This window comes from Gasterosteus aculeatus, chromosome 17 (assembly GCF_964276395.1).
Source record: "Gasterosteus aculeatus chromosome 17, fGasAcu3.hap1.1, whole genome shotgun sequence".
In the NCBI taxonomy this organism is placed as follows: Eukaryota; Metazoa; Chordata; class Actinopteri; order Perciformes; family Gasterosteidae; genus Gasterosteus; species Gasterosteus aculeatus.
This window is the reverse complement of record NC_135705.1, coordinates 17,921,009-17,948,453: the sequence shown is the minus strand read 5'-3', so window position 1 is coordinate 17,948,453 and position 27,445 is coordinate 17,921,009. Positions and strand designations below refer to the sequence as shown.

The following is a 27,445-nucleotide window of genomic DNA, read 5'->3' as shown; positions in this document are numbered from 1 at the left end:
TGGCAACCGTGAAGCCATTCCGCTAACTCGGCTGAAAACAAGCAAGCAAAAAAAATTCTACTTCAATTTCCGAAAACTTTAACTATTATCAATGTAAACTACCACAGGCGATAACAGGAGACTCAATACAGTCACATATACCATAAATAACCGTGCAATAATAATACAGGAATACAGCTTTTGGTTTTAGATTAGTTTCAATGTTTTCTCTTTGAATATGATTTCCTTGCATACACTCCTTTGGCACAAGATACTCGCTATTAATTATTCAGGCAACATCACATAGTGTGTAAACAAAGCCTTTGTGGTTTCGGATCGATTTTGTCCGGGCCACTCTCTGCAGGACGGGCCGAGCTGCATGGAGGTGCTCAAAGTCAACAGGCTGGATTTCTCCTCGGGGACACGCGAGCAGTAAGCAAACAGTGTAAACAGCGGCGTGTGGGCTGCTCACTCACTCTCATTCAATATTTACGGGCCTTCCTGCGATACGGCCCAGGGCTGAGGGCGTGCCAAAGGGGGCGCGCACAGAAATAACAATGAGCTAATACATTTTTTTTTTTAAAAGCTGTCACATGACTTCAAGCTGACTCAAAGTTTTCAGAGTAAATACTGCCGTGTGACCACAATGCCAGCAGCATCTCGGGAAAATGTATAATCTGTTTACCTGTTTTTCCCATTCCTCCAACGTTGTTTGACTGAATTGCACGGTGAGATTTTTTGTGAGATTTTTTGTGAGATTTAAGCACTTTACAAGCCGTGGACATTCAACTGCATACAGTTTTTAGAGCAACATCACGGTCTCATAAAACACACAAGCTACCAAGCTACTGGGCCTTTAATATTTCATTTGCATTAGTGATATTTAATGTTGTTCTTAGGGTCAGCATGGGCAACTGTATATTTGGAAAAGGCTTGATTAATTAACATTATTAACAACTGTACTGTAGAATGTATATTGCATATAGTCACATATGTGTACATGTGAGGACAGTAGATCTGCACTATAGCGAATCCCTTCAGGAAAACTACCAACGGGAGGAACGAAGGGCAACGCTTTCAGGTTGTTAAGACAGACCGGGGAGCGATTAAGTGAGCGGTCACGACGGGAATCGGGCTCCACATCGGAGGAATAACAGCTCAAACCTGCCGTGGTGGAGTGTCCATTTGTGGGGCAATTTGGCACCAAAAGCACTTTACAATTGATTGCAACCGCAAAGTAGTAACATTCTCAGGGACGGCGCAGAGAGTCTCTGAGTTGCTCGGGTCAGCCACAAAATAACTGAATCCTGGGGCAGCAGCAATGCTCGCCAGGAACATTAACATATAATATGGAAACAAAGGAGCCACGCACGTATTAAGTAGCGTTTAAAGATGGGGAATATGTGTGACAGTTCTGTCTGCAAGACTTGCCCTCTGTTTTGTCAAGTGATTCTTTTTTTTTTTTTACCAGCACATCCTTAAAAATCACTCCAGACATCAATAACCTAAAATAAACCCAACTACATATACTCCCTTATAGGTCATCGTACTAGAATTATATAACGCTTGAATCCACTTGGAACTCAATTTCTATAATACCATATGAATGTGAAAGGAGGCCTTTCTTTCTCTCCCTCGATGAACAGTAGCTGTTCCTGCAACCTGCCAACCGGCCCCCATCGCATCGTAACACGAGCTACGTAGGAACAAGGTGAGTGCCAAAAGAAGCCCAAAACAAATTTATTCATGCAAAAATGTCAAAATAATTGAAATACCTCGGCCCGCCCCGTTGGGTAACATTAAAACGAGTGCAGATGCCACGGAAAGTTTGGAGCCGCTCCGCAGGCAATAAGTGAGAGGGCAACTGCGTTTGACATTTAACTGCTAAACACACCAAAATTGCAAAGTTCATCATCCCGTTCTGCTGCTTCACTCCAGTGCTACTGCTCTTCAGAAAGTGCTGAGTCATTGATCGGCTACAGACGCAGCCCGTGCGTCCTACGAGCCAACGCAGCGTCATAGCGGATACGTGTGTGTGTGCGTGCAAGAGGGGGGACCTCAGAGTGTGTGAGCTGCAAACAGTCAGTGGGATTCCTCTGGCACGGCGTCACAGCACTCGATTAATCAGTTTGTCTTTCGGGGGTTTATACTGTAGGTTATTAAAAACTCAATTGAATTATGTAATCAATAAAGAAATGCATATCGTGTAATACTAGTGAACATTTGGATTTCCTATGGATTTATGTAATCAATAAAGAAATGAGAACGATGTAATGACAATGTATAACTGTAATTCTGAGACAAACGTGCCCAGAGGCGTGGACACGCACCAACTTTAACCCAATCATCTTAGAAGAACTCTGTAAACCAATAGAATAGTTTTCACACCTTTCTGACTGTCTATATATGTACGCGTTTGTCCCTTTGTTCGGGATTCGTGAGTGAAACCGGTAGACAGTCAAAGGACTCTCTGCCTGTGGCCTGTACACCGGGGAAGCCTGCAAATCCTCGATCAAGGCGTTAACGCTTATTCTTTTATTCAAATTCTTTCAATCAAACTTTTCCGATTTGCGGTATCCTTTATGCGTCCGGAGTTTTCTTCATTTTTGAATACTACAATACCATGTTGGAGAGTCCTGAAAAAACTGCAACACAATTCAGTTAAAAGGCTCCAACCAGCTGATAAATTTGCTATCAGGCTGCGTTACAGCTAAATGCTAACACAAGAATGCTAACATGCTTGGGATGAAAACACGGAGCGTCAGTGTTGGTTAGTTTGTGCTTTTAATAGCTTAACACTCATAAACAGATAACTAACCGGTGGCTTTTGAAAGAAAATAAGCGTTGTCTCAGCGTACGTTAATGGTCATGTGATATACGTTTGCAAAGGTCAAAGTGCAAAGGTGGACGGAGATCATTGTCATACTCTTTATAATGATCAGAATGTAGCCCGAGTCTGAGTTTTTGATTGCTCATTTGTGCAGTTTGTGTCCAGCTGTGTAGCACACACACACACACACACACACACACACACACACACACACCGGGCCCTGCTGGCGTCGGGGGCCTGAATATCTCAGATGGTTACCATGGGAGCCGAAGCGTCCTTTCAGCGCCGAGGTTACATGAACTTATTAAATGCAAATCAACCCTTAAAACCGACACCGGCAAACCGGTCAAAAATATTCTGGTGGTTATCGGAGACGTCCTCGATGACGATACTGATGTTAAGCTGGTACAACTCTTACTTTTGATGTCTCCTTTTGCAGCTGTAATTCACTTGGTCGCGAGACGTCATCGGTCTAAAAGTAGCGTGCTCGGCTCGTGAAACCAATCATGTGATAACTCCAGCCTCAACAATTGAGGCTGGTTGGGAGGAAACTAGTGATTAATTAGCAATAATATTTGTCAAATGCTCTGTGGTTGCATTTGTTTGAAGGCCATGGACTGTGTTCTACTGAACGACTCAGAAGGTCTTTTATTCCAGCAGCCGTTTGATTTTTGAATGAACACCTTTAGGTTGAGCCTCTTTCTGATGTCCATCATGTTTTAAAGGCATCTTCTGCTTTGTTCCTTGTTGTGCTCAGCATCTATTGTTGTCTGTATGAGCCTGTACAGAGTTGTTGGTGTTAAATGAGTTTCCCCACTGGGGATTGATAAAGTTTTCTAATCTAAATGGAGCAACTGGCTCCAGCTATTTATTTTTTTTTGGCTGCTGCCCCAACCATCCCTCCTCCTTCTCCTCCGTTCTTCTACACTGCTGACGTAGAGGTTTTGAGTGTGCCAGTAGTCAGGCTCTCCGTTCTTACTCTGGGCTTAAGCATTTGCTTTAATTACATCTGCCACAGAGAGAAAAAAAGATCTTCTTCCGTGCTAAAGCCCTCGCAGGGCTGTTTCTCCTCATCTCCGTGGGCTGCAGCGTAGATTGAAAAGAAGCTGGGGTGGTCTAGATCCTCATCCAATGGATCATAACAGAGCTCTGGTTTCCAGTGGCCTGGCCTCTTCTAGCCCACACGCTGTGGGACGAGGATGTCTAAAGGATCAGCAGGATGCTCCGCTGTGTTCTCGTGTGCAGCACGTTGCTTTTACTCGCCTCTTAAAGGAATTGGGTCAGCGCATGAAACATTCATAAAAGACACATTATGTGTAAATGGCTGCTGACAGCTTAAGTCCCCCAAACGGGCTGAGCCCAGTTGCTGGGTAGATCCGTAGTAACGTCGAACATGTGGCACGCAGCGAGACCCCCCCAGTTCGGTCCGCGGTGCTAAACGTGGACGTGCGGAGCACAATGGGAAAGAGGAGAATGCCTTTAAGTTAGCTGAGGGCGACGTGCAGACCAGTAAACACGAGCCGCAAGCATCTCATCCGCTCGGCCTCGTCTTTTTTTACCGCGGCAGACTTGACCGCGCCACAGTCCCACTGAACGCGTGGCAGGCTTCTTGTTTAAAGGTCCCGGATTGTGTGGTTGTTGGGGGAAGGGAGGCGGCATGTGTATGTGTGTGTTTGTTTGTTGTGTAGCGGGGGGAGGAGGGGGAGTAGTACGGCTCCCCATTTGCTTTTGTGCTGTTGCTCTATACAAAGAATATCTACAGTAATCCTCTCTCTCTAAAATAAAAAAAAAGAATCACATTTTCTTCTCATAATGCTAATTTTGTGCCGTAAATTCCCCAAAAACATACTCGGGATTCATGGCGATGGCGAAAGTCCTCCAAATCAAAACAAAAACAAAAAATATCTGATAGCAACTCATTTTCTGGACGTTTTGGTGTCAGTGCAGAGTATTGAAGCCAACGCGACACAAACGCTGCAGTTCCTCACACGGCCATGGAGGCCGGCTCCAAAAGCATGAACCCCCATCTCTAGTCCAGTAACAAGTGCACAGTTGATCCCCAGAGTGAGAGAGAGAGACTGCGCGCTCTGATCGGGAAGCAGCCATCGCTTCTGATAAGTGGATCTAACGTGGAAACCTGCATTCTTTCAAATGGCCAACAGGGTGCAACTCCTCTGCTGCAAAAGAAAAACTCTGACTTGATTTATTCCATCCACCCCTCCATGGATGGATGAGTTTATCATCAAAATCAAAGATGGCAAAGGCCAAAATGCCGACCGGTGGGTGACGTCACAATGAGTACGTCCATTTTTTTTATAAAAAGTCCATCGCTGTGAGCAGATCAGCCTTCGGCGGTGGAAGCAGGGAAGAAGACGCGCGCTTTAATAACACGACAGAGAAGAAGGGCGCTTAACGGGCCACATCACCGCTCGGTGACCTCAGTATTTCGGGTATTCCTACCGCTGCCCCCGCATCTGCAGCATGCATGTCCCCTACATGGTGGTGTTCATGTCCTCCCTTCGTCGGTGGAGGGTGACGTCATGGTTTGTGCCTCTTCTTGCACCCGGGGGCTCTGCAGTCAGTGGTACCCGGGGACACCTCACAGCGCGCGATGGCATGAGAGATGACTCGGCACAAAAAGGAAGAAAGAAAAAAAAAAGAACAAGGTGCTTTTGAATTAGCCGCTGTACCACTGAGCGAGGGCCAGCTAATAAAAGGACGGAATCAATGCTGCACCAAAGACTCAAGGGTAAAACTCGCTGATGGAACAACTTATTGCCGTGTCAGCAAAGTGACATCTACGGTGCTCGATTAGTCACTCTCACCCCTATGACCCCTGCTCCGCGTGCTTAACCCCTCACCGCCGCTTTCAGATGTTGCGCTTTTCAATTGACATGACGTGAGTTCCAAAAAGATTAAAATAAATGAACTTGAGGAGTCGCGTCGGCTCTAAGGAAGCACGGAGTTGAGCGGAGACGGTGTCTTACGCCCCTCATGGATCGGTAAAGTCACTCTTCATTTCAAGCACGTCGCACGGTTCAACTCCGACTCATCTTGACCACAATGGTGAGTAACGCCGAGTCATCGTGTGTCCTGTCTGGCGCCGTGCGGAGCACAGCGTTGGACGGGCCTCGTGTCCAGTGACTGCGACAGCTTACCTCATCTGTGCTACATCTTTCCGTCTGCCATGCAGAGCCCCCTTGTGGCAGCTCAAACTGCTCTTGATCCCAATTAGTTTACTAATTACTTGCAGTTTTTCAGCTAAATATACTTTATTTTCAGAATATATACTTTTGATATAGGATTAATCAATTTTGGACCAAATTGTAATTTAACGGTCGCCCCGAGAAGTGCTTTTCTTTTTAGAACATGTTAGCATGTTAGCATGCTAGCAAGCGTAGGTAAGCTGGTAAGCATGATACAGCATTGTACCATGTATGCATTGTCATATTAAGTGTTTTAAAATGAGTTCTCTCAGCAGCTGTAGAGCCTCGAGCTACGTCCACGCTAATGCGAATTCGTTTCCCTTTGAAAACCCTCTTCTTCTGCAAAAATGTATTTTTCAAACACACAAGGTTTGCTCTGTCTCTCTTACAACACACACACACACATCAAAATTAATTTTAAATGACGACATTTCAAATCACTAAACTTTTCTCACTATTTTCCTGTTGGTTAGAAGACATTTTCATAAAGCTCGGCCTACGCTCGGAATTTACTTTGGACACGGAAAATAGGCAAATGCTTTACCGACTGACGGTTCCGTATATAGCCCACTATGTGCAGTGTGAGTGAAATCGCCCTATTCTTTTTTTCTACAGCGTTGCACACCTCTCATCCCATCTCATCTCCCACTGCAGTTGCTGTGAAATGACTCATGTGGCTGTGAAGAGATTTTTTTTTCCATGCACATGCTCCATTCGAAATTGAGCATGCGAGTGAGCCGCCGGCAGCCAGGTTTGCGGTTCTCTTATGTTTGATCACCGCTCGGAGGCTCATGTGCACAGGCTTCATGATTAATAAAACACGAGGGGCCCTGATTTCAAAGAAAGCAATCCTAATCTCCCCATTAGGCCCTCTCTCTGCCGCATCCGACTGAACACGCCGACTAAACGAAGGCCTATCAGTAGCTGGGAGGGGTGGGAGAAGGGGGGGGGGGGGGGGGGGAAGCCTTCCATGTTAGGGACGCATGTCCGATTAGTAGCACTGCCACAGCTCAAATAGGGAGACGAGGGGGCAGAGGCAAGAAAATTTGAATGGCTGATGTGTTTTGGTCATCACTTCAATTTATTACAATAAGAGTGTAACCCCCGGTTGACCAGTTGAATAAGTTGAATAACGAGAGCAGTCCGATGACCGATAAGGTTGTAAAATAGCCGAAAGCTGAGCAAGTTTCCCCCACGTTGCTTTATGAGGATGAAATTAGCATGAGTCAGAAATGCTGCCAATTGTCTCTCATTGCACCAGAAAACTACACTACGCCCATGGGGGCAATAATGTCACCATTGGACTTTTATTTTACCATCCGTCTTTGCAATCTACCTTCTACATTCCATGTGAATCCAACACAATTTCTGTTTGGTGCAATAAGAATGAGACCGCAATGGGAAACAGTGACGTTGTGGGCCATAAAACCCGAAACAAGGAGTTGTTAGAGAGGAGGTCTACAGACTTCAGTCTCATCACTGCGAGTAAAGACATTGATCGATCGCAGCTTTACGCTCAGTTCAAAGCGGTTGCAAGAGGATACTTTTCAGGAAATGACACACCGCCTGTATAACATACGGATTACAAATGTGAGTTCTCCGATAGCCCGACCAATTCATTGGGACTAGATTGCACAGTTATGATTTCATATCGCCTGATGAATTGATGCATTTAACTCATTATATGCACCAATCTGGGTTTCATTTTCAAGAAAACCCCAAATCTCATTAATTCACTGCCAGCCGACTGCAGAAGTTCCCGTAGGTCTCTCTCTGGATTAGAGGAGTGACCGTCTGGTTTTGCCAGCCTAGATGCCAACGTTGGAACGTTTAACCGACCGAAGCGTGTCGCCTGCACCATCACCTCCTACCGAGCCAGGGATGTAACATTGACCGGCGTTCGCTGAACAAGGTGGCCGCTCATCCCTCGCTCACAATTCGCCAGAAGACACATTGTCGTCTCGCTGGTCTCTGATCGGTGCCAGCCGACAAGCCGGAGGGGAAACCGGGTGAAGCTGGCGTCACCGTTTTTTATGGCGCTGCAAATGAGCGGCATGAGAATCTGATTTGTAAGCAATAAGTGAGTCCTCGTGTCTCGTGCACATGCAGCAAGTGATTTCTGTCCTGCGACCGCGTCTCCCCAAAGAACGCTTTGGAGCTTTCCCCCCCCTGCATCACTATCCGAGCATCACCGGGGAGGAGGCAACGCTTTGCGTGAGACGGTTCCTCTCGTGCTCGGATCAAAGCCGCAGTAGGGCCAGGGCTGCGGGTGGGTTTAGAGGTGTGTGTGTGTGTGTGTGTGTGTGTGTGTGTGTGTGTGTGTGTGTGTGTGGAGGGGTGGGGGGGCGGGATACATCACGGGTCACTAGGGTTGTCACAGAGTTGCACACACACATACAACAGCTGTTACGTAACCATAACAACGGGGGCAACGTGACAAGCCCTGGATGCTAAAACCGAGGCAACAACATCCGCCAAGGGCAAGATAACTGGACGATGTGGCCGTCGCGCATCTAAAGATAGCCAGATCCTTGTCAAACTGAGAGCAAATCACACACACACACACAAGTGGAAGTGATAGTGATGCTATGAAGCCTAGACTCCTGCAACCCCCTCCAGCCACGTCAGTAACCGAGCCCCTTGTTTTGTGAAGATGCTCCATCTACACTATCAGCTCCTCCTGTTCATCTCGGCTCTGCTGACACTGTCGAGTGATGAAGGCCCCGTGGGGGCCAGCGGCGACCGTCGAGGGGCCCGCAAGTTAAAATGAGAGATTAATCGCGCTTTTGGACCACCGTTGAAAACCAAAAACAGTGAATCTCACACCTGCGCGCTAGCTGTTGAGCAACGCTCCGGTTGGGGAGAGGGAAGGGGGGCAGGGGGGCAGGGGGGCATTGGGCGCGTGAGATCCCATGCGAATAGACACGATTCACAGTCTAAAGGGGCCTTCGGCGTTGAATGGATGGCTGCTGTACATCACCACGGTTTAGTGGGAAAAGGGAAAAAGAGAAAGGAGAAGGGAAGATCAGTGAGGGGAGCAGACTAACAACGTGTCGGCCATGTCGGCTCACAGTTGGAGAGCCAAGCACTGCCTTCTGCCATTTGGAATCGCCATGGAAACAACCAAACGCACAGCCAGCGCTCTCATCAGCTTCTACCTCAACACGCCGCGGGGCCAATGCGCGATGGCAAGTTCTACGTCTTTCCACGCGCTGCTGCTGCAAAAAAAGAGAAAGACTGATCCAAAAAGATTATGAAACGTACAAGGAGGACATGCAGTTTTCACACAGGTTTTAATTTTTGCTACAATTATGTTTGATCAAAGCTGACACTTTGCAGTCTGAGGGTGTGGAGAGGAATGAACTTGATCAGTGTTATATACCACTGGATAGAAAATGTATGCATGCTCGGAATACATGAACACGGACTGGTATGACACCAGTTGGATCCCATGTTGCATGACACATCCTTCTCGATTATTACATTATATTATACGTTATTATGAAACAAGGTCTTGCAGCACAGGTCAGCGGCGGCGAGCGGCCAACGTTCCTGGACGGTGAATGACGCACGATTCACACACATCCTACGTCTGCTGCATGCGAATTCATTGGGATCGGCCGCTGGCGGAACCCCCCCCCCCCCCCCTCTCTCTCCCCCGCCCCCACCATCCCCACCCCCATCCCATGCAACTGTCACCTGCGTAAAAGACACAAACTAATGATCACAGGCCATGTGTCACCCCTTTGCCCCCTCCCCTTCCTCTTACCTGCTCTGTGCGCTTCACCCAAGCGGACCTCGGTGATGCTGCTCGGGTCACTCTGAGATCTCCCCCGCTGCACCACGCGATCCTCCTGCAGCCCGTCCTGCGATGCCATGGCAACGGGAAAGGCAAAGAAAGATATTTACAAGAGCGAGGGGCGTGATCGGCGCCGGCCAAGGTCACCGGCATCAAGTGGAGGAGCGGGTTTTTAACGTGGCCGGATTGCTGCTGCAGATGCAGCTCCCGGTCCCCGACAGCGCAGCAGTGCTGGGGAAATCCATTACGCGCGCAGCGTCACAATGTCCCCTTCAGGGGCTGCTCGTAAAAACCTGTTTTTTGTTATCCGAACTCAAATTCCCGTCTCTTTGGGATTAGACTAATTACCATTACACTAATTAAAGAGATGCCGCGGTGTGACAGCCATGGGATCAGATGAAATATACGGTTCTAGTCACATCATTGATTTGTCAGCAGTTAGCCTGAGAGAAAAACTAAAATGAGAAGTTCTTCTATCCACAGAAAACTCCAGGCTCCAGACGCCACACTGGTTGCCGATGTATGCACAACAAACTACACTACACGTGTGCAAAGGAGCAAAAGAAACATGCTGTTCGCTGGACTGTATTGCGTGTTTTGGGGCGTTGAGGCTCGCTCCTTTTAAGCAATTTTGCGCTCAGACATGATTGCAACATGTCCTACAGCCATTGAAGGCAACGTTGGAGTCACGTCCGCTTGAAAAAAATGACAAGTATAAATAAATGCTGGAATAAATGCTGGAATAAAATAAGAAAAATTGGGAATTTTAAAAGAGAATTTCCATCTGAACGGAATCACCAGTAATAATTTACTAACACATGTCGGAAAATACGTCTACAAACGTGTATAAATGAACGACAAACACGGTGCGTATTTGTACTTGGCTGACTAATTATGTCCAGTCACTTACTGAAGTGGACGCAGATCTCGTAGAATTAGGATCCCATGCGTTATGAGAAACGTGTTACTGTGTTCATTGCTTTACCATTTTTCAGTCAATTTAGTGTGTAATTATAGTTTCTAATATTTCTTTTTTGAATACTTGTATGTTTCTTTTTGTATTTACTTTGCGTTTGTAAAGGTAGTCTCCGTATAAAATAAAAAAATGAAAATGGGTTTTAAAATGGAATATTCTATATATTTTTAATTAATGGTTGAACCAGTCAATGTTTTAAAGAAGTATTCAAATCCAGGCAACATAAATCAATACTTAAAAAATATAAATGATGGATGAATGTGTGCAAAACTTTCCATCAATACCCCCCTATAGTCTTGACAGTACCTGGTTTACAGGATGAGTCAAGTGTAAATATTTTTTAAATAAACTCATTTCACTCCAAACAGCAGTCCATAAACCAACTGGTGACATTGCATGGGCTACATCCCCTTCCGTCTGTGGTTATTGCTAGCGACCCCTAAATGGCTGTGACAGGTTATGAGTAATGAGTGAGGACGCAGTAGGCATTCAATGATAATATAAAATAGGTACTGCAACGTGTTTAGGAAAGTGTGAGTCAGTCCAATAACGTTAGGTGGTTGAGCATGCGGCCATAACTTGGCATTCAAAAGATAATGTCATTTGGTGCAGAGAGTAAAAAGGTCAACCATGGACAAACAGTAATCATACCACTGGAGATAGCAACCAGAAAGCCAAGTGAACACATTGGTAATACTCTATTTCATGTCTTCACTGTAACATTGGTGTGGGACCCTTTCTTGTTAAGCTTGCATAATGATTGACATGCCTTCAATCTACTAATTTGCTGGAATACAATGATTATGTTGTTCACATAGTTCTTATGCAAATATAAAACGTAAAAATATGCTAACTAACTAACTGCAACCATGCAGATCATGTTAGTGTACACTGTTACAAAAATATGATGAAGAAAGAAGGTAAAAAATGTTTTCATGTTATTTTATTTAAGTATCAGACACCTCACATGCCACACCAGCCGGTGGCAGAACTGCTCCTCTCTTCGTTGTTTGCCAACCTCAGATAAGCCCAAAGAAGAAGAAGTAGTAGCAGTTGGATAAGGAGAAGAAGAAGAAAAAGAAGGAGAAACATGGCGGAGAGGGATGCCGGCGAGAGTGACCACACAACAGCTTCCCCTCAAAATGACCTCAGGAGCGTGCTGGTCACCAGCGTGCTCAACCTGGAGGAGCTCGACGTGGACCTGTACAGGTAACCGGCTGTCACTTCCCCGACGCGACAGCTTCCGGTGCGACAAAACAACCGAGTTTTAAATAAACTGGGTTTTTTGGGGTGCGCGAGGCAGATGTGCGGTGGGCGTGGCCTCCCGGGATCCGCGTCGAAGAACCAGGAAATAAACATCCGGTCGATCGCTTCACAGATGACTGTCAACTTGTGATTCAATGTGTGGGCGAAGACCAAACTCGTGGGATTCGAACCGCTTATCATACTTCACCTTTGAAATCTGGTTGCCCTTTGATAGCTGTAAGTGTGTAGTATTCACATTAGGAAATGAACGGTTGACCTGACTGCCTACTTAACTGTACCGATCACTCTAACAAGTTGTTAAACTCCAATGTGTCTGATTTAATAACACGTCAACTTCCAGTTCCCGGTGTTCTAGTGCCAAAGCGCAGTGTGTCATTAAACATGAGCTATAAAAACACCATTGAGGGTTGAAATAATAAATCCTCAAAGACGGGATGCATTTTATGGCCGCTGTATAGGATGGTAATGCATTTTGCCACAGGACCACCCAATGAACTCAAGACCCTTGTGAATACAGTGGAGGTCATGTTCAGTGAGACCACACTATGTCTATTACTTTTCTATTGCTTCTCTGTTCCCCAGAGGGACGCACCACTGGGTGCCCCGCAGTCAGCGTTTGTTTGGGGGCCAAATCGTGGGCCAGGCCCTCGTGGCCGCCGCCAAATCCGTCGGCGACAATCTCTTCGCCCATTCCCTCCACTGCTACTTTGTACGAGCGGGTAAGACGAGGCGGTCTTTAAAGTGCTGGCCAAATATTTTTCTTAAAAGAGGTGGGGGGGCTCGTAGATCTATGAGTTGAATGAAAAGACCGAAGGCTTCTCGTATGCCAATCCATGAGATTATCTGGTGAATTGACTGTGAGTCGCCGTTTTTTCACCACATATGTCTTTTGGGTTTTTCCCTTTTTTCTTCAGGGGATCCTAAGGTTCCGGTGCTGTACCAGGTGGAGCGCACCAGAGACGGGCGCAGTTTTGCGGTGCGCTCCGTGAAGGCGGTCCAGCACGGGCAGCCTATCCTCACGTGCCAGGCCTCGTTCCACATGCAGCAGCCGAGTCCCCTGCAGCACCAGTTCACCATGCCGCAGGTCCCGCAGCCCGAAGACCTGCTCACCGTGGAGGAGCTCATTCACCTTTACCTCAGGTAAACTCACCGGGGTTGTGTTAACACTTTTGTGTTGTGTTTCTGTCATCGATTCATTCCAAACGTCCGCTGGTTGATTGGTCCTTCCAATGTGGAGATTTGACGCATGTGTTTGTCGTGTGGAATCAAAGTACCATTTCTTCAAGAAAGCCAAACTGCAAAGTGCTATTAAAGTGCTAAATATCCCAGGTATAGTTGGCAGTGGTGTGTTTTTAGTTTGCGTCTGGAGCTGTATAGGCTTTCTGCTGTCCCGATGTCATTGGGGAGTTGATTCCAACATTTAGGTGCCGGGAAGTTAGAAGGCACTATTTAAATTGAATGAATCTAAGATTTGGAGAAACTTGCTCATATCTCAGTTTTACTTTACGGGATCTGCATCTCCTTGTGTTGCTCCACAGTAAACCAGACTTGGCAGAGAAATCAAAGCAAGGCCTGAACAAGCTGCTGGCCAACGAGGTCCCCATCGAGATCAAGCCAGTGAACCCCCCACACTCTTTCACGCGCGCTGCAAGCGAGCCCAGGAAGCTGTTCTGGGTGCGAGCGCGAGGACACATCGGTAAAGTAGACCAAGTGACCTTCAGCATCACGAGTGTTGACTGATTTCTGCTCCTCTGGGGAAAGGAAAGGTATTCTTAGAAATGCTTAGCTTTCAGTCTGCATTCTTCTTGTTTAAATGTGCCCGTAGGCTAAGAGTCTATGGGGATGTTAAATGATTGATGATGGTGATGAAGAAGCCCATAATAAGCCTAAATAAGGTGCAGCATTGAAAACTAGGACGTACAAACACAACCAATTTCTCTGCTTAGATTCCAATTTTTCTTTGAAAACCACTCCACCACGTCTCGTATCCTCATTGTTTTATGTGTCTAATGTTTAATGACGCATTTCCTTTGTTTCCCCCCCCCCCCCTCCCACACACCCGCAGGCGAAGGCAACATGAAGCTGCATTGCTGCGTTGCCGCCTACGTGTCCGACTTTGCGCTGTTGGGCACGGCGCTGCTGCCCTACCCCAACCACAGGGCCCACTTCTCGGCGTCCCTGGACCACGCCATGTGGTTCCACAGCACGTTCCGCGCCGACGAGTGGATGCTGTACGAGTGCGAGAGCCCCTGGGCAGGTCAGTGTGGCCGTCACTTCCCCCTCAGCTGCGCTGCATACGTCTTATTTGTGGAGATCCACCTCAATGTCTTTGAAATGTCCGCATGCATTTATCAAAATGAGGATGAACTGTTCAATAGAGCCATGAAGCAATGAATATGATTGTGAATGGGATGTTAAATGGAGATAGAAGTGTGATATTGCGCCACCAAGGAGCCGTTGTTTTAACAATAGGGAGACTCAAATTTGGAATTGTTTTCAATTTTACAACATCTATTCAAATGTTCACACTCTTTTATTAATCTTTATTGCCGCGTGTGGTTTGTGTCGTGTCCCACAGGGGGGAGCAGAGCACTGATCCAGGGCCGACTGTGGAGAAGAGACGGGGTGCTGGCCGCCTCGTGCTCCCAGGAGGGGGTCCTGAGAGTGAAAGAAGTCACAGAGTCCAGCAAACTTTAAGCACATTCATGAGATTTACCATATTTTTGTAACTAAATCATAAATATTGTTTAAAACTAATGTTTTAATTTATAATAAAGACATTTACAGAAGATAATTTATTAGGAAAAATCTAATGTTTTTAGTGGATGGATTTTGAATGATCTAATTCTACTGTAAAAACTTTTGAAATTCCAACGGTTCCCAAATGTTTCCAACTGACCTGAAGGTTCAACAAAGTAGAAACTTGCATGGTCTAACACTAGTGTACCTGCCTTTTTTAAATGCAACAATACCAGCAGCTGACACATGGGTGCCCCTCCGCACCCTCGCTCCCATTTTGTAAAGATCTGACTTTCAAAGAGAATAAAAGCGCGTTAATAGAATGTAGAGAGAAGGACAGCGAAGGGGAGGAACAGCCTGATCCTCAAGTATTGATTGGAAAAAAAAACAAATTATTGGGGAGGAAATGTGCAACCTGAAATACCAATTGAAAATGAAAAGATTGCAATCATGGGAGAGCAAGAAAGCCTGGAAAATGTACAGACTGATCCTCCAGCAGAGACGTATGAAAGGGGAGATGATTGATGAGCAGGACAGGATGAAATTGTGCAGGTGGTTCTTGGTTTATTTTTTTCACAAGGCGGGGGACTTAAAGTGCATAATGCGTAAAGGCTGGACACAATGTTAGCCAAGAAAGTCTGGACTATTGTACGGTATTTGCTTTTGAGGGCCTGTAGGTTCTGCCACACAAGGCTGAAGATGGAATGAATATAATATATAATGGAGAGACATATGAAGATGGCTCTTTGGTCTCCTATGCAGGTCCCACTCTCGATCGATCTGAATCTTAATACCATGTGCTGAACAAACAAATTTTTGATTGCACATGTCCAATGTCTGCGTATCACAGATTGAAATGTATTTTTTGTATTTTGAAACCGTTTTATGAAATCTATACTCATGTATTGGGTTTATTTCTGTAAAGTCATTGTGAATAAAGCTATCATAATGGATCATGGCATCTGGTATGACTTTCATGAAGCATAAATGGGTTTCTATCATTTCTGCACAGCAGCTGAATGGGGCAGAAGTGTCATATTTTAAAATCCAAATATTCAGGATGAAGTGGAGAAATAACAGATTTATACCAGCAAGCTCTCTTTTGAACTTGCTCAATCTTCCTCCAAGCGCAAAAGTTAAATTAAAAATTCTGCACATAATTTTTAAAACTAACACAAGTTCCAAAAACAAGCCTGTTTCTTTTTCTTAAGTCATAAATATCAACACCAAACAAAAAAAGATCCACCGCTATCGTTGGCCTAAAGTCCCAAAGTAAAGAGTACTTTATAGATGAATCTATAAACGTGGCATCAACCGTATTAACGAACGTAAAACGAGTCAATTCCATAGTTTTCCTTCTTTGTCTCCGGTGCTGCGTCTTGGTTGTTATGCGTTTAGCGCCCTTAGTTACCACTTTCCTCCCGTCATGCATCACGGCTAGCAGACCTTGTGAGGTAACTTAGGCAACACCGATCATTTGATATAACGGTAACGTTAGTTAAGACCGCAGCTCCACGGGTAGAATCTCATAACGTTAGTTGGATAGCAGATGGATAGAAACTATACACATTAATGTCAAACGTCGCCTAGCAACGCGAGGTAAGTCTACAGGGCCAACGACGTAGCATAGCGGTGGCTAGCTGCTACTATGCTAGCAATGTTTGCTAACTGAGTGCTAGTTTCACAACGAACGTTAGTTGCAATGTAACGTTAATAAGTATTTCCTTATGAGTTTTCCGCTCAGTGTCACTTAAAGATGCACTTTGGTGGTTAGTGTCAAACGGAAAGTGCTTGAATCACATCTTCTCACGCGCCACCCGTTTGACGTTGTTTGGTGAATGTATTTACAGGATGGAGAAGGAAGTGCACAACACTGTGGTCTTCAATGTTTCCAAGAGAGAGCGGTTCACTTCGAATAACGGCTACAAATCCATGCAGAAAATACTGAGAGCTCAATGGAAAATCCAAAGGTAAAGTGCTTTCAGTGCGACGTGAACCATCTCTGAGAGCACTTCTCCCTCCCCACAGGTACCAAACTAATGCTCTCTCCCCCCCAGTATGAAGGAGGAGCTGTCTTTGGAGAAGCTGAGGGGCGTCAAGTTGTGGATAACCGCTGGACCAAGAGAGAAGTTCACAGCTTCCGAGGTGACTTACTGTGAAAAGTAACCACAGCGGGCTCTCAAATCTCCCCCAAACAGCACTTTTGTGTGCGAGATGCTGCGAGCTCTCTACTAACTTCTCTACAACTTCTAAGGAGCTGCTGTTAAGTTCTGACAACACAAGCGAGCGTCGTCCCCTTTTTTCATTTCAGATGGAGGTGCTGAAGCAGTACCTGGACGGAGGAGGAAACGTCCTGGTCCTGCTCGGTGAAGGAGGGGAAAGGAAGTACGACACCAATATCAACTTTCTTCTGGAGGAGTTTGGCATAATGGTCAACAATGGTGCGTACTAAATGAGTTTGATTGACGGCTTGCGGGTCCTTGCGTAACAACTTCACTGAATTCCACGGTGTCTTGTTTCTTTTCACCTCATCCCTTTTGCAGATGCCGTCATGAGAAATGTGTACTACAAATACTTCCACCCAAAGGAGGCGCTGGTGTCCGATGGTGTATTGAACAGGTTTTCCATCCCAGAATGTTTTTTTTTTTTTTGTTGCTCACACACCCGCTTTTCATACTGCCTGATCCAAAAAATCTCTCTTTGTAGCCCGTAGCGTGAATCGGCTTTCAGTTGTAACAAATGTACTCCCGAGAAATCGATAAGCTGCCAAGCTGCACTTTCCTTTTCCTCGCTTAGAGAGATCAGCCGGGCTGCTGGCAAAGAGGTGACTGGCGTCATCGAAGATGAAAATGTTGGAAACAACGCACGGTAAATGATTGACTAACATACATCCGTCTTCACCACCAAGGACCCTCTTTTAGTGACCCGCAGGGTGTTTGAACTTTGCCGCTTTCCCGTCGTCGCTCCTGCAGGGCACTCACGTTTGTGTACCCGTACGGCGCCACGCTGAGCGTGATGAAGCCCGCTGTGGCCGTTCTCTCAACTGGCTCCGTCTGCTTCCCCCTCAATAGGCCCGTCCTGGCCTTCCACCAAGGAAAGGTCAGAGGCCACCCGTAGTTCTCATGCTTATTCCCTGGCAGTGTAAGACACACACACACACACGCGTGTACTTGTGGGAGGATGACTTCTTGTGTCCCACGCAGGAGGCTGGCAAACTTGTAGTGTCGGGTTCCTGCCATATGTTCAGTGACCAATACATAGACAAAGAGGAGAACAGTAAAATAATGGTGAGTCCCGTCGGGATTAAACAACGTGTCTGCTAACATGTTACGCTGCTCTCCTGTGGGACGTTTGCACCCAACAGCCTTCGGTCTTCTGCTTCATTGCAGGATGTGGTGCTGCAGTGGCTCATGGCTGATAATATCCATCTGAATCAGATCGATGCAGAAGACCCCGAGGTGAGAGGAACACTCGACAGGAGAAGGGCCTCCCCTTCGTGTTGCCTTTTGTTGATTAACAACCACCATCCTGTGCTCCCTAGATCACAGATTACACCATGTTGCCGGACATCGGGTGTCTGTCAGAGCAGCTCAGGGTGTGCTTACAGGAGGGCGACGAAAACCCCCGAGACTTCACGTCTCTCTTCGACAGGTCGCTGTTCAATATGTCAACCGACACTTTGCCCCAAGTCGTCAGGTGGGAGTGCCAGATGAACTGCCGGGAAGGCCGTGCTTTTTGCGTTGCTGCTTTGATTTCGTGGCTAAAAATGAAAAACGAATGTTTCGCCAGTGCCTACAAGCAGCTCAACGTGAAAGACAAGCCCCTCCAGCTGATCACGCCACAGTTTGAGACGCCGCTGCCTCAGCTCCAACCGGCTGTAAGTTTCAGTCCTCATTCACTTCAGGGTTTTTCCAAAAATGCAATTGTCATACGTCATTCCTTGAGGCGGAGACTAGAACCTTTTTCCCCCTCTGAAAGCTTTTTTGACCAGATGAAAGTGGCTGAGAACTACTCCTATTTATCCAACTTTTTCACCAACTTTCATTTGTGAAACACAACAAATGGATTTCTCATGACAATAGTATATATTTTTTACTTTTATTGGCCGGTCTGTTTTCTCTGGTCAGATCACTTGCTGGTCTAAACACCGACCTAATGTTTGAGTATCCCTAATTTAACCAAACTGGAAAGCAGCCCAACGTGTTTGACAGCTGATTGCCAAATAACCGGGTCAGAAAACCTCCGCTGGGAATTTGTTTACGCAGTGACTGATCCAACACGTTAGTACCCTGCTAACTACTTGCCAAAGACCCCTGCTTTAGAGTCACAGCTGAGATGTTAAGGGAGCAGACGTGTTGTATTGAGGCCCACGTTCTTTAAGGTGGGTGTGCCGTTGTCTTTAGGTCTTTCCCCCTGCCTTAAGCGAATTGCCTCCGCCCATGCTGGACCTGTTCGATTTAGACGAATCGTTCTCCTCTGAGAAAGTTCGTCTAGCGCAGCTCACCAATAAATGTAAGTTTGGACCTTTTTTTATTTTTATTAAGCTAAATAATTAACCGGTTACGGTCTGTTGAAGCTCTGATTTCTTGAAATGGGGTCGTATGAGGTAGGCCGATGATCCATAGTCAGTGGTCTGTACATTGTTCTGCTGTCCAGCACCAAAATGTAAAATTCAACACCTGAAAGAGAAAGATCCATTCAATCTATGAGCTTTTCAATTCCAGACTGACAAAACCAGTCATTTTAGCCTGCACAACCTTTCAAGACCTTTCTGGTCTACTGCTGCAGCCGCAGGGAGAACGAACCCCTTGAAGCACAAAATTCCAACTAAACAGTAGATGGCTTTGGAATCAGCAACTCCATGTTCTGTAGATTATACATGACTAAGGAAGTATCCCATACAACCCTACTTCAAATAGTACAAGCATTTCCAGCCTGTCAACGAAGTCTTTGTTTTTATGAAAAAACATCAAAAAAGGTACGGACGATGATCTGGAATTCTACGTGCGGAAGTGTGGGGAAATTCTGGGGGTGACGCCAAAGTTGGATAAAGATCAGACTGATGCAAAGCACATCTTGGAACACATTTTCTTCCAGGTTGTAAAGTTCAAGAAACTCAATCAGGTGAGAATCTCAACTCATTTCAAAACATGTGCATCAATGGCCTGATCTAAAATACACTCCTCACCTCCCCCCCCCCCATTGCAGGAACAGGACGCCGACACATAGGCACGGCCATTCACGTCGTGGTGATTGGATTCAAAGCGGTTAAAGATTTCTCTCCTGCGGTCATACTGCAACACGTTTAAGCAGACGAGACTTTTCTTCCCTAGAAGGAGGCAAAATACTTTTCAGCATCAACATGGGTGCTGTTGCATTTTAGAAAGTACCGGTTTATCCAGCGTTCCATTGGTCCCCAGAGAGAAAAAAATAAAAAGTATGAGCAAGTGAGGTTGATACTTTATTTAAATCTGTGAAATAAAAAGATTAAAAAAAACATTTCGCTGTATGCAGCACCCTGCATGAACAGTTACACATGGATCCTGTAAAAAGTCATGAGCTACATTGAATTTAAGAATGTACCAACACAAGATTGACCACATGAAGTCCACTTTCATTCAACGTTGGTGGATGCGGACACAATCCCGATCAGGCGAAGGCCCTCAGACGTCTTCCCCCATGCAGGTGTGTATGTGTGTGTTGCGGGACATTCTCGGCCACGTCAGGGAGACACATCAGCTAGTGAATGATGTCTGGAGTGGGGGTTTGGACTCCATGTTGAGTCCAGAGCGCTGGACTCGAGGCCCAGTTTAGGGCTGTTGTCAGATTTAATCAAAGACACGTCCCACGACATCTGAGATGCGGTGAGATCCCCGTACGACCGGTCAAAACCAGCGGCTTTCTCTTGTCTTCTAAAGAGGACTTGGGGAGTGGAGGACTTTCCTTGCAAAGGGACGGCCAGGTGACAGCCAGTCCCTTGAGTGGTCACGGTGGGCATTGAAGACCCCAGAGAGGGAGATATGGGGTCAGATGACAGACTGAGCAAGGCCGGGATGGACGGCCTGCAGTCAGATCCGTCGGCCGCGGTGTCGTTGGACACTCTGGACGTGGACAGCTGCTCCAGCGACAGAGCGGAGGGCAAACTCTGTTCCCCAAAGAACTTCCTGTCGAGCTCCGACAGCGACGAACACTCAAAGCTTTTCATACCTCGAAAAAAATAAAGGAGCAACGTCACGTCATCTGACCAGTGAACAGGAATGATTACTGTACCGTGAGAATGAAAGTCATTTTCTTACCTCTAATGACAAACGTCTTCTCCATTGCTTCCTTGTGCCAGTGAGCGTTGACTGATTGCCAGCTGGGTTTTAGCCTGTTCAAGCTGATTGTTAATCGACCCAGCTGGTGACAAAGCATGTCATCAGTCCAAAGGGAGGTGGTCTAGCATACAGCCTGGTGAAGGTCATGATTACTTTTTATTCCCTTAATCTTTAAATAAAATGTTATTTGAACTACGTTTTGCGTTTTAATTCACCTTGTTAATTTTTTTGAGCACTTCCTTGTGGACAAATGAATAATAAAGGGCAAGATAAGAATGATCTAAATTCATTATACACAAAAATGTATTGACGATAGTGTTTTAAAACAACTAAACTGTACTTTTTTGTGTTCTAAAATACCCAATAAACTTTTTTTTTAAATGCCTATCAGTTTTTAAATCTTTGAAACAACGAGAGAAAAAGCAAATCTACCCTTTTTAGAAGTTTTAGATTTTTTTTGGTAATTGGTAATTGACTTAATTTTCCTAATATTTAATTGGTTGGATTCTAATCAAAGCAATATCATAATGTTTAATACTAACGAGTTACATGAACTTTTCTTGCATTTTAAGTTATGTTCTATTCTGTTACAAAATCAACCCTAAATTAGTACATACTATTTAGAAGTACTATGATAAAATAACCCCTTTACACGAATCTTTATGCGGGACACGCTGGTCAGTTGAGCTTTTATTTTGACGGCGTCCCTCTGACCTCACGCGCATGTCCTACGCGCACCACGTCACTTCCCGGTGCGTTCGAGGGAGAAGGGCGCGAGATAGAAACCCAGGAGCGCGGACTTACAGTGGCGCTCCGCTGCAGCTGGCTTCACCGGGCCTCCACCACCTTCACAGAGCCTCCACCACCTTCACCGAGCCTCGCCGAGACGACAGGCGCGCGGAATACAGCGATATAATAGCAGATACACGTGCACATGACGCACAGCGGCCGCAGGACCGATCCCCGCCTGACCGTAAACAACAGAAACAGAGGGAAATGTCCTGGTGGCCGCGCGGGTAAGATATAAATATGATTTTTTTTGTCGTAGCCTAAACAATACTAATTATCTTCCACATGTGTATAGCATTGATTTGTGACGTCACGGTGCTAGTTGGCGTTCGGCCTGGTGAAAAGTTTGCTTTTAAAATTAATCTTTCCACTCGTGAGTACTTCACGGACCCTTGTGTGTGCCGCCCTTTTTCCGGAGACGGGCGATACAAAAAAAAAAAAAAAGGACAGTATTGAAGTTAACGTGAGCCGCTCCGTGTCTACTAAATCTCAAGAATCCGTCCATGTCGCTGATACGATCACACGTTTGACATCTTCTTTTTAGTGCGGATCGTCGCGTAGAAATAAACCTGCTAATCCGGTCGTCCTCGCCACACCGCAGGGAGATGTCCGGCTGCTCCTTGCCTTTGCTGTCATCTGTATTGTTGCACATCACGGCCTGTTTTCTTCTCCTCAGCGAGGACGGAGACGAGGCCATGCAGCAGGACACCGATTCCGATGTGGCAGAGCAGAGAGACGGTGGGAAAGTGAAGGTGAAATGGACACAAGAGGAGGTGATTGTCTTGACACATCCCCAGTAATTTGCATGTAGTCTCAATGACTGCTCACCCCCCCCTTTTCCCTCCGTCCCCTCCGTCCATGTAAATAAAGGCTGTGTAGTACAGGGGGACATAAACGTGTTTGTTTGTTTGTCAACAGGACGACAAGCTCAAGGTGCTGGTTCAAAAGCTGGGATCCAATGATTGGAAATATATTGCCAACAGCATCCCAGTGAGTTGGATTGTCCCTTATTTTGTGGCTGACAGCACGTTTTGGGGGCTTCTTTTATTATTTTTGAATTTTGAATATCTAAATCAAGCTTATTTTGTGGTGCTCAGAATCACACCGAGCACCAGTGTCAGCACCGATGGTCGAAGGTCTTGGATCCAGAGTTGGTCAAAGGCCCTTGGACCAAAGAGGAGGACGAAAAGGTAAATGACTCGTTAGGCTGCACGGTGGGGGGTGGGGGCACTGAAAATATGACTCCAATTAGGATACCCCTTTATCCCTCAGGTGATAGAGCTCGTCAATCTCTACGGCAACAAGCAGTGGGCGATGGTCGCCAAGCAACTGAAGGGCCGACTGGGGAAGCAGTGCCGAGAGCGATGGCACAACCACCTCAATCCCAATGTGAAGAAATCCTCGTGGACGGCCGAGGAGGACCTCATCATCTACAAGGCTCACTGCCTGCTGGGAAACCGCTGGGCTGAGATTGCCAAACTGCTCCCCGGAAGGTAAATGCAGCCAGGAGGCTGACTTTTCCCCATCAAAAAGCCTCCATCCGAAGGGACTCACGCCCTGCGGTCTGTGTTTGCAGGACGGATAACGCTGTCAAGAACCACTGGAATTCCACCATCAAGCGCAAATTAGAGATGGGCTTCTACGCCGGGGAGGTCTTCAGGCCCAACGAACTTGAAGAGCTGTTGGACCGCGTGAATAAAGATGTGCAGGTGGGGTTATCTTCTTCCTGTGAGGTTTTCCCCTTAGATGGACGAAGGAGCATTTAAAAATACGTTTGTGAATACACAGATTGCCGGTTGCTCCCAAGAAGGCGTAGAAAAGGATCCGGGTAATGCGACGCTTCCTCTGGTGAGCAAACCGCTGCAAAGTGTGACAATCTCCATACTGGACGGACTGAGCGTCCGTGTCACACGTCCGTCATCATGTTTTGGATGTCAGCACTGATATAGATGTCTTATTTTTCCCCCGGGTGCAGGAAACGCCCGCCGCCATCGCGGTTAAAGCCGAGCTCGACGAAGAGGCGCCGCCAAAGGCCGCGCGCTCCCTGAAGGAAGGCTCGAGCCCCAAGTCGGAGGCGGACGCCGCGGGAGAAATGACCTCTACCAGCTGGGTGGTGGACAGCTCTGGCTTTCTCTCCCCCACCGGCCCTGTCCTGAAGGAAGTGCTGGAACTGGTGGACGGGGTGAGCACCTCCAATAGACACATCGCGTAGCAAGTAACAGGATGTGGGTTCACCAATAGACAAACGTGGACCCCCCCCCCCCGTTCTATCTGCACTCTGGATCATTGTTAGATTTTGACAGAGCGCTTCTATTATAACGGCACTCCGTTGTCCAGGAGACACACCGACCAATCACATGTGTGATAAATCCTGTGATTCTGTGGAGCCCATCAAATATGGATATAGTTTTCTCTACCAATTACAAATTTGCTTTTGATTAGAAAGTTTGAGAAAAAACGTGTTTTTATACGAATATTGTTATAATAAAACAAGCATATACTTCAATAATTGTTTTTTTACATCTCCACATTCATCCAAATGCCAAAAAAAGCTTTTTAGAATAACCGTAGCTGACTGTGCTATCGTTAAAGCCACCTGCCTCACAAGTAAAGCATCTCTCCTGCCATCAGGACCTGGATGGCTGGTGCAACCTGGCGGCCTTTGACCTGCCGGAGGACAGCCCCAGCCCGGAGCGCCACCAGTTCCGCCTGGAGGGCAGCGCCCTGCAGGAGCTGAGCAAAGGCAGCAAGGGCGAGCTCATCCCCATCTCTCCCGGCGGGATCACCCCGCCCTCCATACTGAACCGCCGCAGCCGGAGACGCATCGCCTTGTCCCCGGACGGCCATAACTCCATGACCCCCAAAAGCACTCCCGTCAAAATCTTGCCCTTTTCTCCGTCTCAGGTAAGTTGGAAAACCGTGCCGCATTCTGCCTTTTTTTTTTTTTGTCCTGCTGCGAGATGGTCCTTTAACTCAACGCGTGTCCTTGCAGTTCCTGAACCTGTGGACCAAGCAGGACACTCACGACATGGAGAACCCGTCCCTCACATCCACGCCGGTGTGTAGCCAGAGGGCCATTGTTACGACGCCGCTGCAGCGCGAGAAGACCCCGCTCACCCAGAAGGAAAACTCTGCGTGAGTTTAAAACTGACATTGCTGTGTAACGCCAGTGATATAGTCGTGATGTACCGGCAGTGCGTTGAATCTGCTGATTTAGCCTCGAAGTGAGGCCGCAATTGAGCCTGATTTGGATCCATCGCTGGATTTTTAACTTGCGTCACCTTTCGTCTCCATTCTAGATTCGTCACACCCAACCACAAGTCCGACCTCTGCTCGACCCCGCGGACTCCGACGCCGTTCAAGAACGCCATGGAGAAGTACGGGCCGCTGCAGCCTTTGGTGAGTATCTGCGCCCCTCAGCGGAGGGGGTGGGTGGGGAGGGGGGGGTGGCTCCACCTCACGGCTTCAGCGCCGCACTGACAGTTTCTGGTCTGCTGTGTTCTCTCAGCCTCAGACCCCGAACCTTGAAGACGACATAAACGAGGTCATCATGAGAGACTCTGGGATCGACTTGATCGGGGCGCGCTCGACTCCGCCGGAGCAAAGGCGCAAGACCATGGTAACGGGGTCAACCTCGGACGCGTCTGTTTGAATCCATCCTGTCTTTTTTTAATAATGCACGCTACGAGCTATTAACTGGCCAGCTATTGGCCACGGCTCTGCTCAATGGCCTATTTGTTAAACCAAAACTAGGCATTCTGTGGAATTCTGTGAAAAAAGTCATTATAAATAAGCTTTAGTGTCCATGCTGTAACCTTAACAATCATTAAAAGTTTCTGACCTTCCATTTCCACCTGCACCTGTTGTATCTTCTATTTTAGTCGTTTCTTCGTTGTCTTTCTCAGTGTTCGATTGTTGTTTTTATTCCCAGCATCGGCCTCCTATGAAGAAAGTGCGTAAATCTTTGGCCCTGGATGTCATGGACTGTCATGTGGTGCCCACCTCCAAACGCAAATCCAGCAAAACTGAAGCCAAAAACACAATTAAGGTAAGAAAAGAAGTCTACAGGTATTTTTAGGCGTGCCGTCGATTCGACGCATCCTAACCTTTTCTTCCGGCCCACAGGAGGAGCCGGTTTTGGTGTCGCTCAACTCCTCGTCGTTTTGCAGTAAGCAGCACGACAGTATTTTGGATCAAGGCTTTCTCTTGGGACCAAGCGACAGTGCCATATTTCCCAGCACGGTGCCCCCAGTTCTGGTAAGTTTCACTTCCTTGAACCGTTTTAAAATGAACCCGAGTCTTGCTACGTAGGAAAGTATTTTCATGTAGCTTTTTTTTCTGTTTTGACCATCATTTTGTTCTCTCTCCCTTCAGATGTCTAAAGAATGGGAGACGGTTGTTTGCGGACAAACAAAAGACCAGCTCATAATGACGGAGAAAGCGAGGCGTTACCTTCGCTCGCTGAAGTCCCACGGCACCAGCCGGGCGCTGATTTTGTCCTGAGTCGTGTCTCGTCTTCACGTCAACCTGATGTTGCCGTGTGTCCCCCGTCCCGTTCTGTTTTGCTGTTGCAACTTGTGAGGTTTAGTACACTTCACTCAAGTAATCACAACACTGAAAAATACGTAGCCCCGTAGATCATTGAAACCGGGGATTTTAGATTCAGTCCCACTCCAGTGGCCTTGTGGGGGCTTAAAAAAAAAGCAATACATTTCATTGTATTAAAACAACAAAAAAAGCAATAAATGTAGAATCGTTAAGGAAAATCACAGCCGTACACTTTTTCTATCACTGAAAAGACATGGTTTTACATTGCGTAATATGTCTGTAATTTAACTGTTTGTTTTTTAAAGTTGGGAATAATACATAGACTTTGCTTTTAAGTTGTGTTGTATGACTGGAATATGGAGTAAATTCAGACCGCTTAATCAACAACGCATTTAGAGATGTTCATGTTGAAAATGTTAAGTGAACATTGTCTTGTACAAATCTTTAGCATGTGTATAGATTTGTAATACACGTTGCAATATGCAAATTAAACGTGCTGTGCAAAGGGGGGGGGTTGGGAGCCTGCTGGAGATTCAGCAGTGACCACAGGACGCGTCTGCTATCCACGAAAGAGACATATTTCTGATTAAGATCCAACTGAGTGATGAATACACAGGGACAGTTGTTGCAGCAGCATCCGTGCAGCTGCGACGGGATGCAGGAATGGATGCTGTTGCACCGTTGATGTTAAGAATATAATGTCATATGGCACTGTTTGTAAATATTTAGAGTTGTGTGTTTTTACTTTATCATAAAGCATTTTGTTACGAAATGTAATAAAACACAATTATTATGTTCAGTGTACACATTGTCGCTATTTATTTTCCAACAGCACAAAGCATTTAACGTTGATGGTTAACATAGCGTAGTTCTAAGATGCGGTAGGTTCAGAAAATACCATTTCATATAATACAACACATTGTGGGAGAATGCGTGGCTTTTTTTATAGAAATAGTTTATGCCACTGTAATGTTATTAATAAACAGCCTATAATTT

General features: G+C 46.4%; 4 protein-coding genes and 1 non-coding gene across 6 annotated transcripts in view; 3 read left to right on the top strand and 2 right to left on the bottom strand.

Annotated features, from left to right (window-relative positions):
- The window catches only part of phactr3b (phosphatase and actin regulator 3b), a 29,720-nt gene extending 19,652 nt beyond the window's left edge, over nt 1-10,068 (bottom strand). The window contains exon 1 of the mRNA XM_040204500.2: nt 9,785-10,068. Coding sequence (XP_040060434.2) covers nt 9,785-9,893 — 109 coding nt within the window. The 5' untranslated portion in view covers nt 9,894-10,068. The remainder of the gene's footprint in view (nt 1-9,784) is intronic.
- Nucleotides 10,069-11,774: 1,706 nt separating this feature from the next.
- acot8 (acyl-CoA thioesterase 8) lies at nt 11,775-15,748 on the top strand. Its single transcript, XM_040204530.2, has 6 exons — nt 11,775-11,999; nt 12,639-12,775; nt 12,971-13,196; nt 13,595-13,752; nt 14,122-14,313; nt 14,635-15,748. Exons 1-6 carry the CDS (start codon nt 11,881-11,883, stop codon nt 14,751-14,753), a joined length of 951 nt encoding a protein of 316 aa, XP_040060464.1. The 5' UTR covers nt 11,775-11,880; the 3' UTR covers nt 14,754-15,748.
- Nucleotides 15,749-16,051: 303 nt separating this feature from the next.
- ift52 (intraflagellar transport 52 homolog (Chlamydomonas)) lies at nt 16,052-21,307 on the top strand. 2 transcript variants are annotated; one of them, XM_040204517.2, is made up of 14 exons: nt 16,052-16,249; nt 16,646-16,765; nt 16,853-16,940; nt 17,107-17,236; nt 17,339-17,414; nt 17,592-17,663; nt 17,768-17,894; nt 17,999-18,082; nt 18,185-18,253; nt 18,337-18,491; nt 18,585-18,672; nt 19,199-19,307; nt 19,774-19,919; nt 20,004-21,307. In XM_040204517.2, the coding sequence occupies exons 2-14, from the start codon at nt 16,647-16,649 to the stop codon at nt 20,022-20,024; spliced, it is 1,284 nt and encodes a 427-aa protein (XP_040060451.2). In that variant the 5' UTR covers nt 16,052-16,249; nt 16,646; the 3' UTR covers nt 20,025-21,307. The 2 variants fall into 2 exon arrangements, with proteins under 2 accessions (XP_040060451.2, XP_040060450.2); XM_040204516.2 differs by having other exon boundaries at nt 16,142-16,394.
- On the bottom strand, nt 20,244-22,128 carry LOC120835518 (uncharacterized). Its single transcript, XR_013453155.1, has 2 exons — nt 21,092-22,128; nt 20,244-21,002 (listed from the first exon to the last, which is right to left on the bottom strand). It is a non-coding gene; the product is annotated as an uncharacterized LOC120835518 (transcript).
- Nucleotides 21,493-27,253, top strand: mybl2b (v-myb avian myeloblastosis viral oncogene homolog-like 2b). The gene is made up of 15 exons (XM_040204483.2): nt 21,493-22,128; nt 22,578-22,674; nt 22,820-22,891; nt 22,999-23,091; nt 23,174-23,394; nt 23,478-23,610; nt 23,690-23,749; nt 23,877-24,083; nt 24,533-24,805; nt 24,894-25,036; nt 25,201-25,300; nt 25,410-25,520; nt 25,833-25,949; nt 26,027-26,158; nt 26,276-27,253. The coding sequence occupies exons 1-15, from the start codon at nt 21,836-21,838 to the stop codon at nt 26,402-26,404; spliced, it is 2,181 nt and encodes a 726-aa protein (XP_040060417.1). The 5' UTR covers nt 21,493-21,835; the 3' UTR covers nt 26,405-27,253.
- The last annotated feature ends 192 nt before the right edge of the window (nt 27,254-27,445 follow it).

What these genes read in the sequence shown, in the direction of transcription:
- acot8 (XM_040204530.2), top strand. Translation starts at nt 11,881, where the DNA reads ATGGCGGAGAGGGATGCCGGCGAGAGTGACCACACAACAGCTTCCCCT. An exon ending in CTGCTACTTTGTACGAGCGG is followed by an intron (nt 12,776 to 12,970) that starts GTAAGACGAGGC and finishes TTTTTTCTTCAG; the next exon opens with GGGATCCTAAGGTTCCGGTG. An exon ending in CTCATTCACCTTTACCTCAG is followed by an intron (nt 13,197 to 13,594) that starts GTAAACTCACCG and finishes GTTGCTCCACAG; the next exon opens with TAAACCAGACTTGGCAGAGA.
- ift52 (XM_040204517.2), top strand. Translation starts at nt 16,647, where the DNA reads ATGGAGAAGGAAGTGCACAACACTGTGGTCTTCAATGTTTCCAAGAGA. An exon ending in AGAAGTTCACAGCTTCCGAG is followed by an intron (nt 16,941 to 17,106) that starts GTGACTTACTGT and finishes TTTTCATTTCAG; the next exon opens with ATGGAGGTGCTGAAGCAGTA. An exon ending in TCGATGCAGAAGACCCCGAG is followed by an intron (nt 18,254 to 18,336) that starts GTGAGAGGAACA and finishes TGTGCTCCCTAG; the next exon opens with ATCACAGATTACACCATGTT.
- mybl2b (XM_040204483.2), top strand. Translation starts at nt 21,836, where the DNA reads ATGTCCTACGCGCACCACGTCACTTCCCGGTGCGTTCGAGGGAGAAGG. An exon ending in GCGTGAATAAAGATGTGCAG is followed by an intron (nt 23,611 to 23,689) that starts GTGGGGTTATCT and finishes GTGAATACACAG; the next exon opens with ATTGCCGGTTGCTCCCAAGA. An exon ending in ACCCAGAAGGAAAACTCTGC is followed by an intron (nt 25,037 to 25,200) that starts GTGAGTTTAAAA and finishes TCTCCATTCTAG; the next exon opens with ATTCGTCACACCCAACCACA.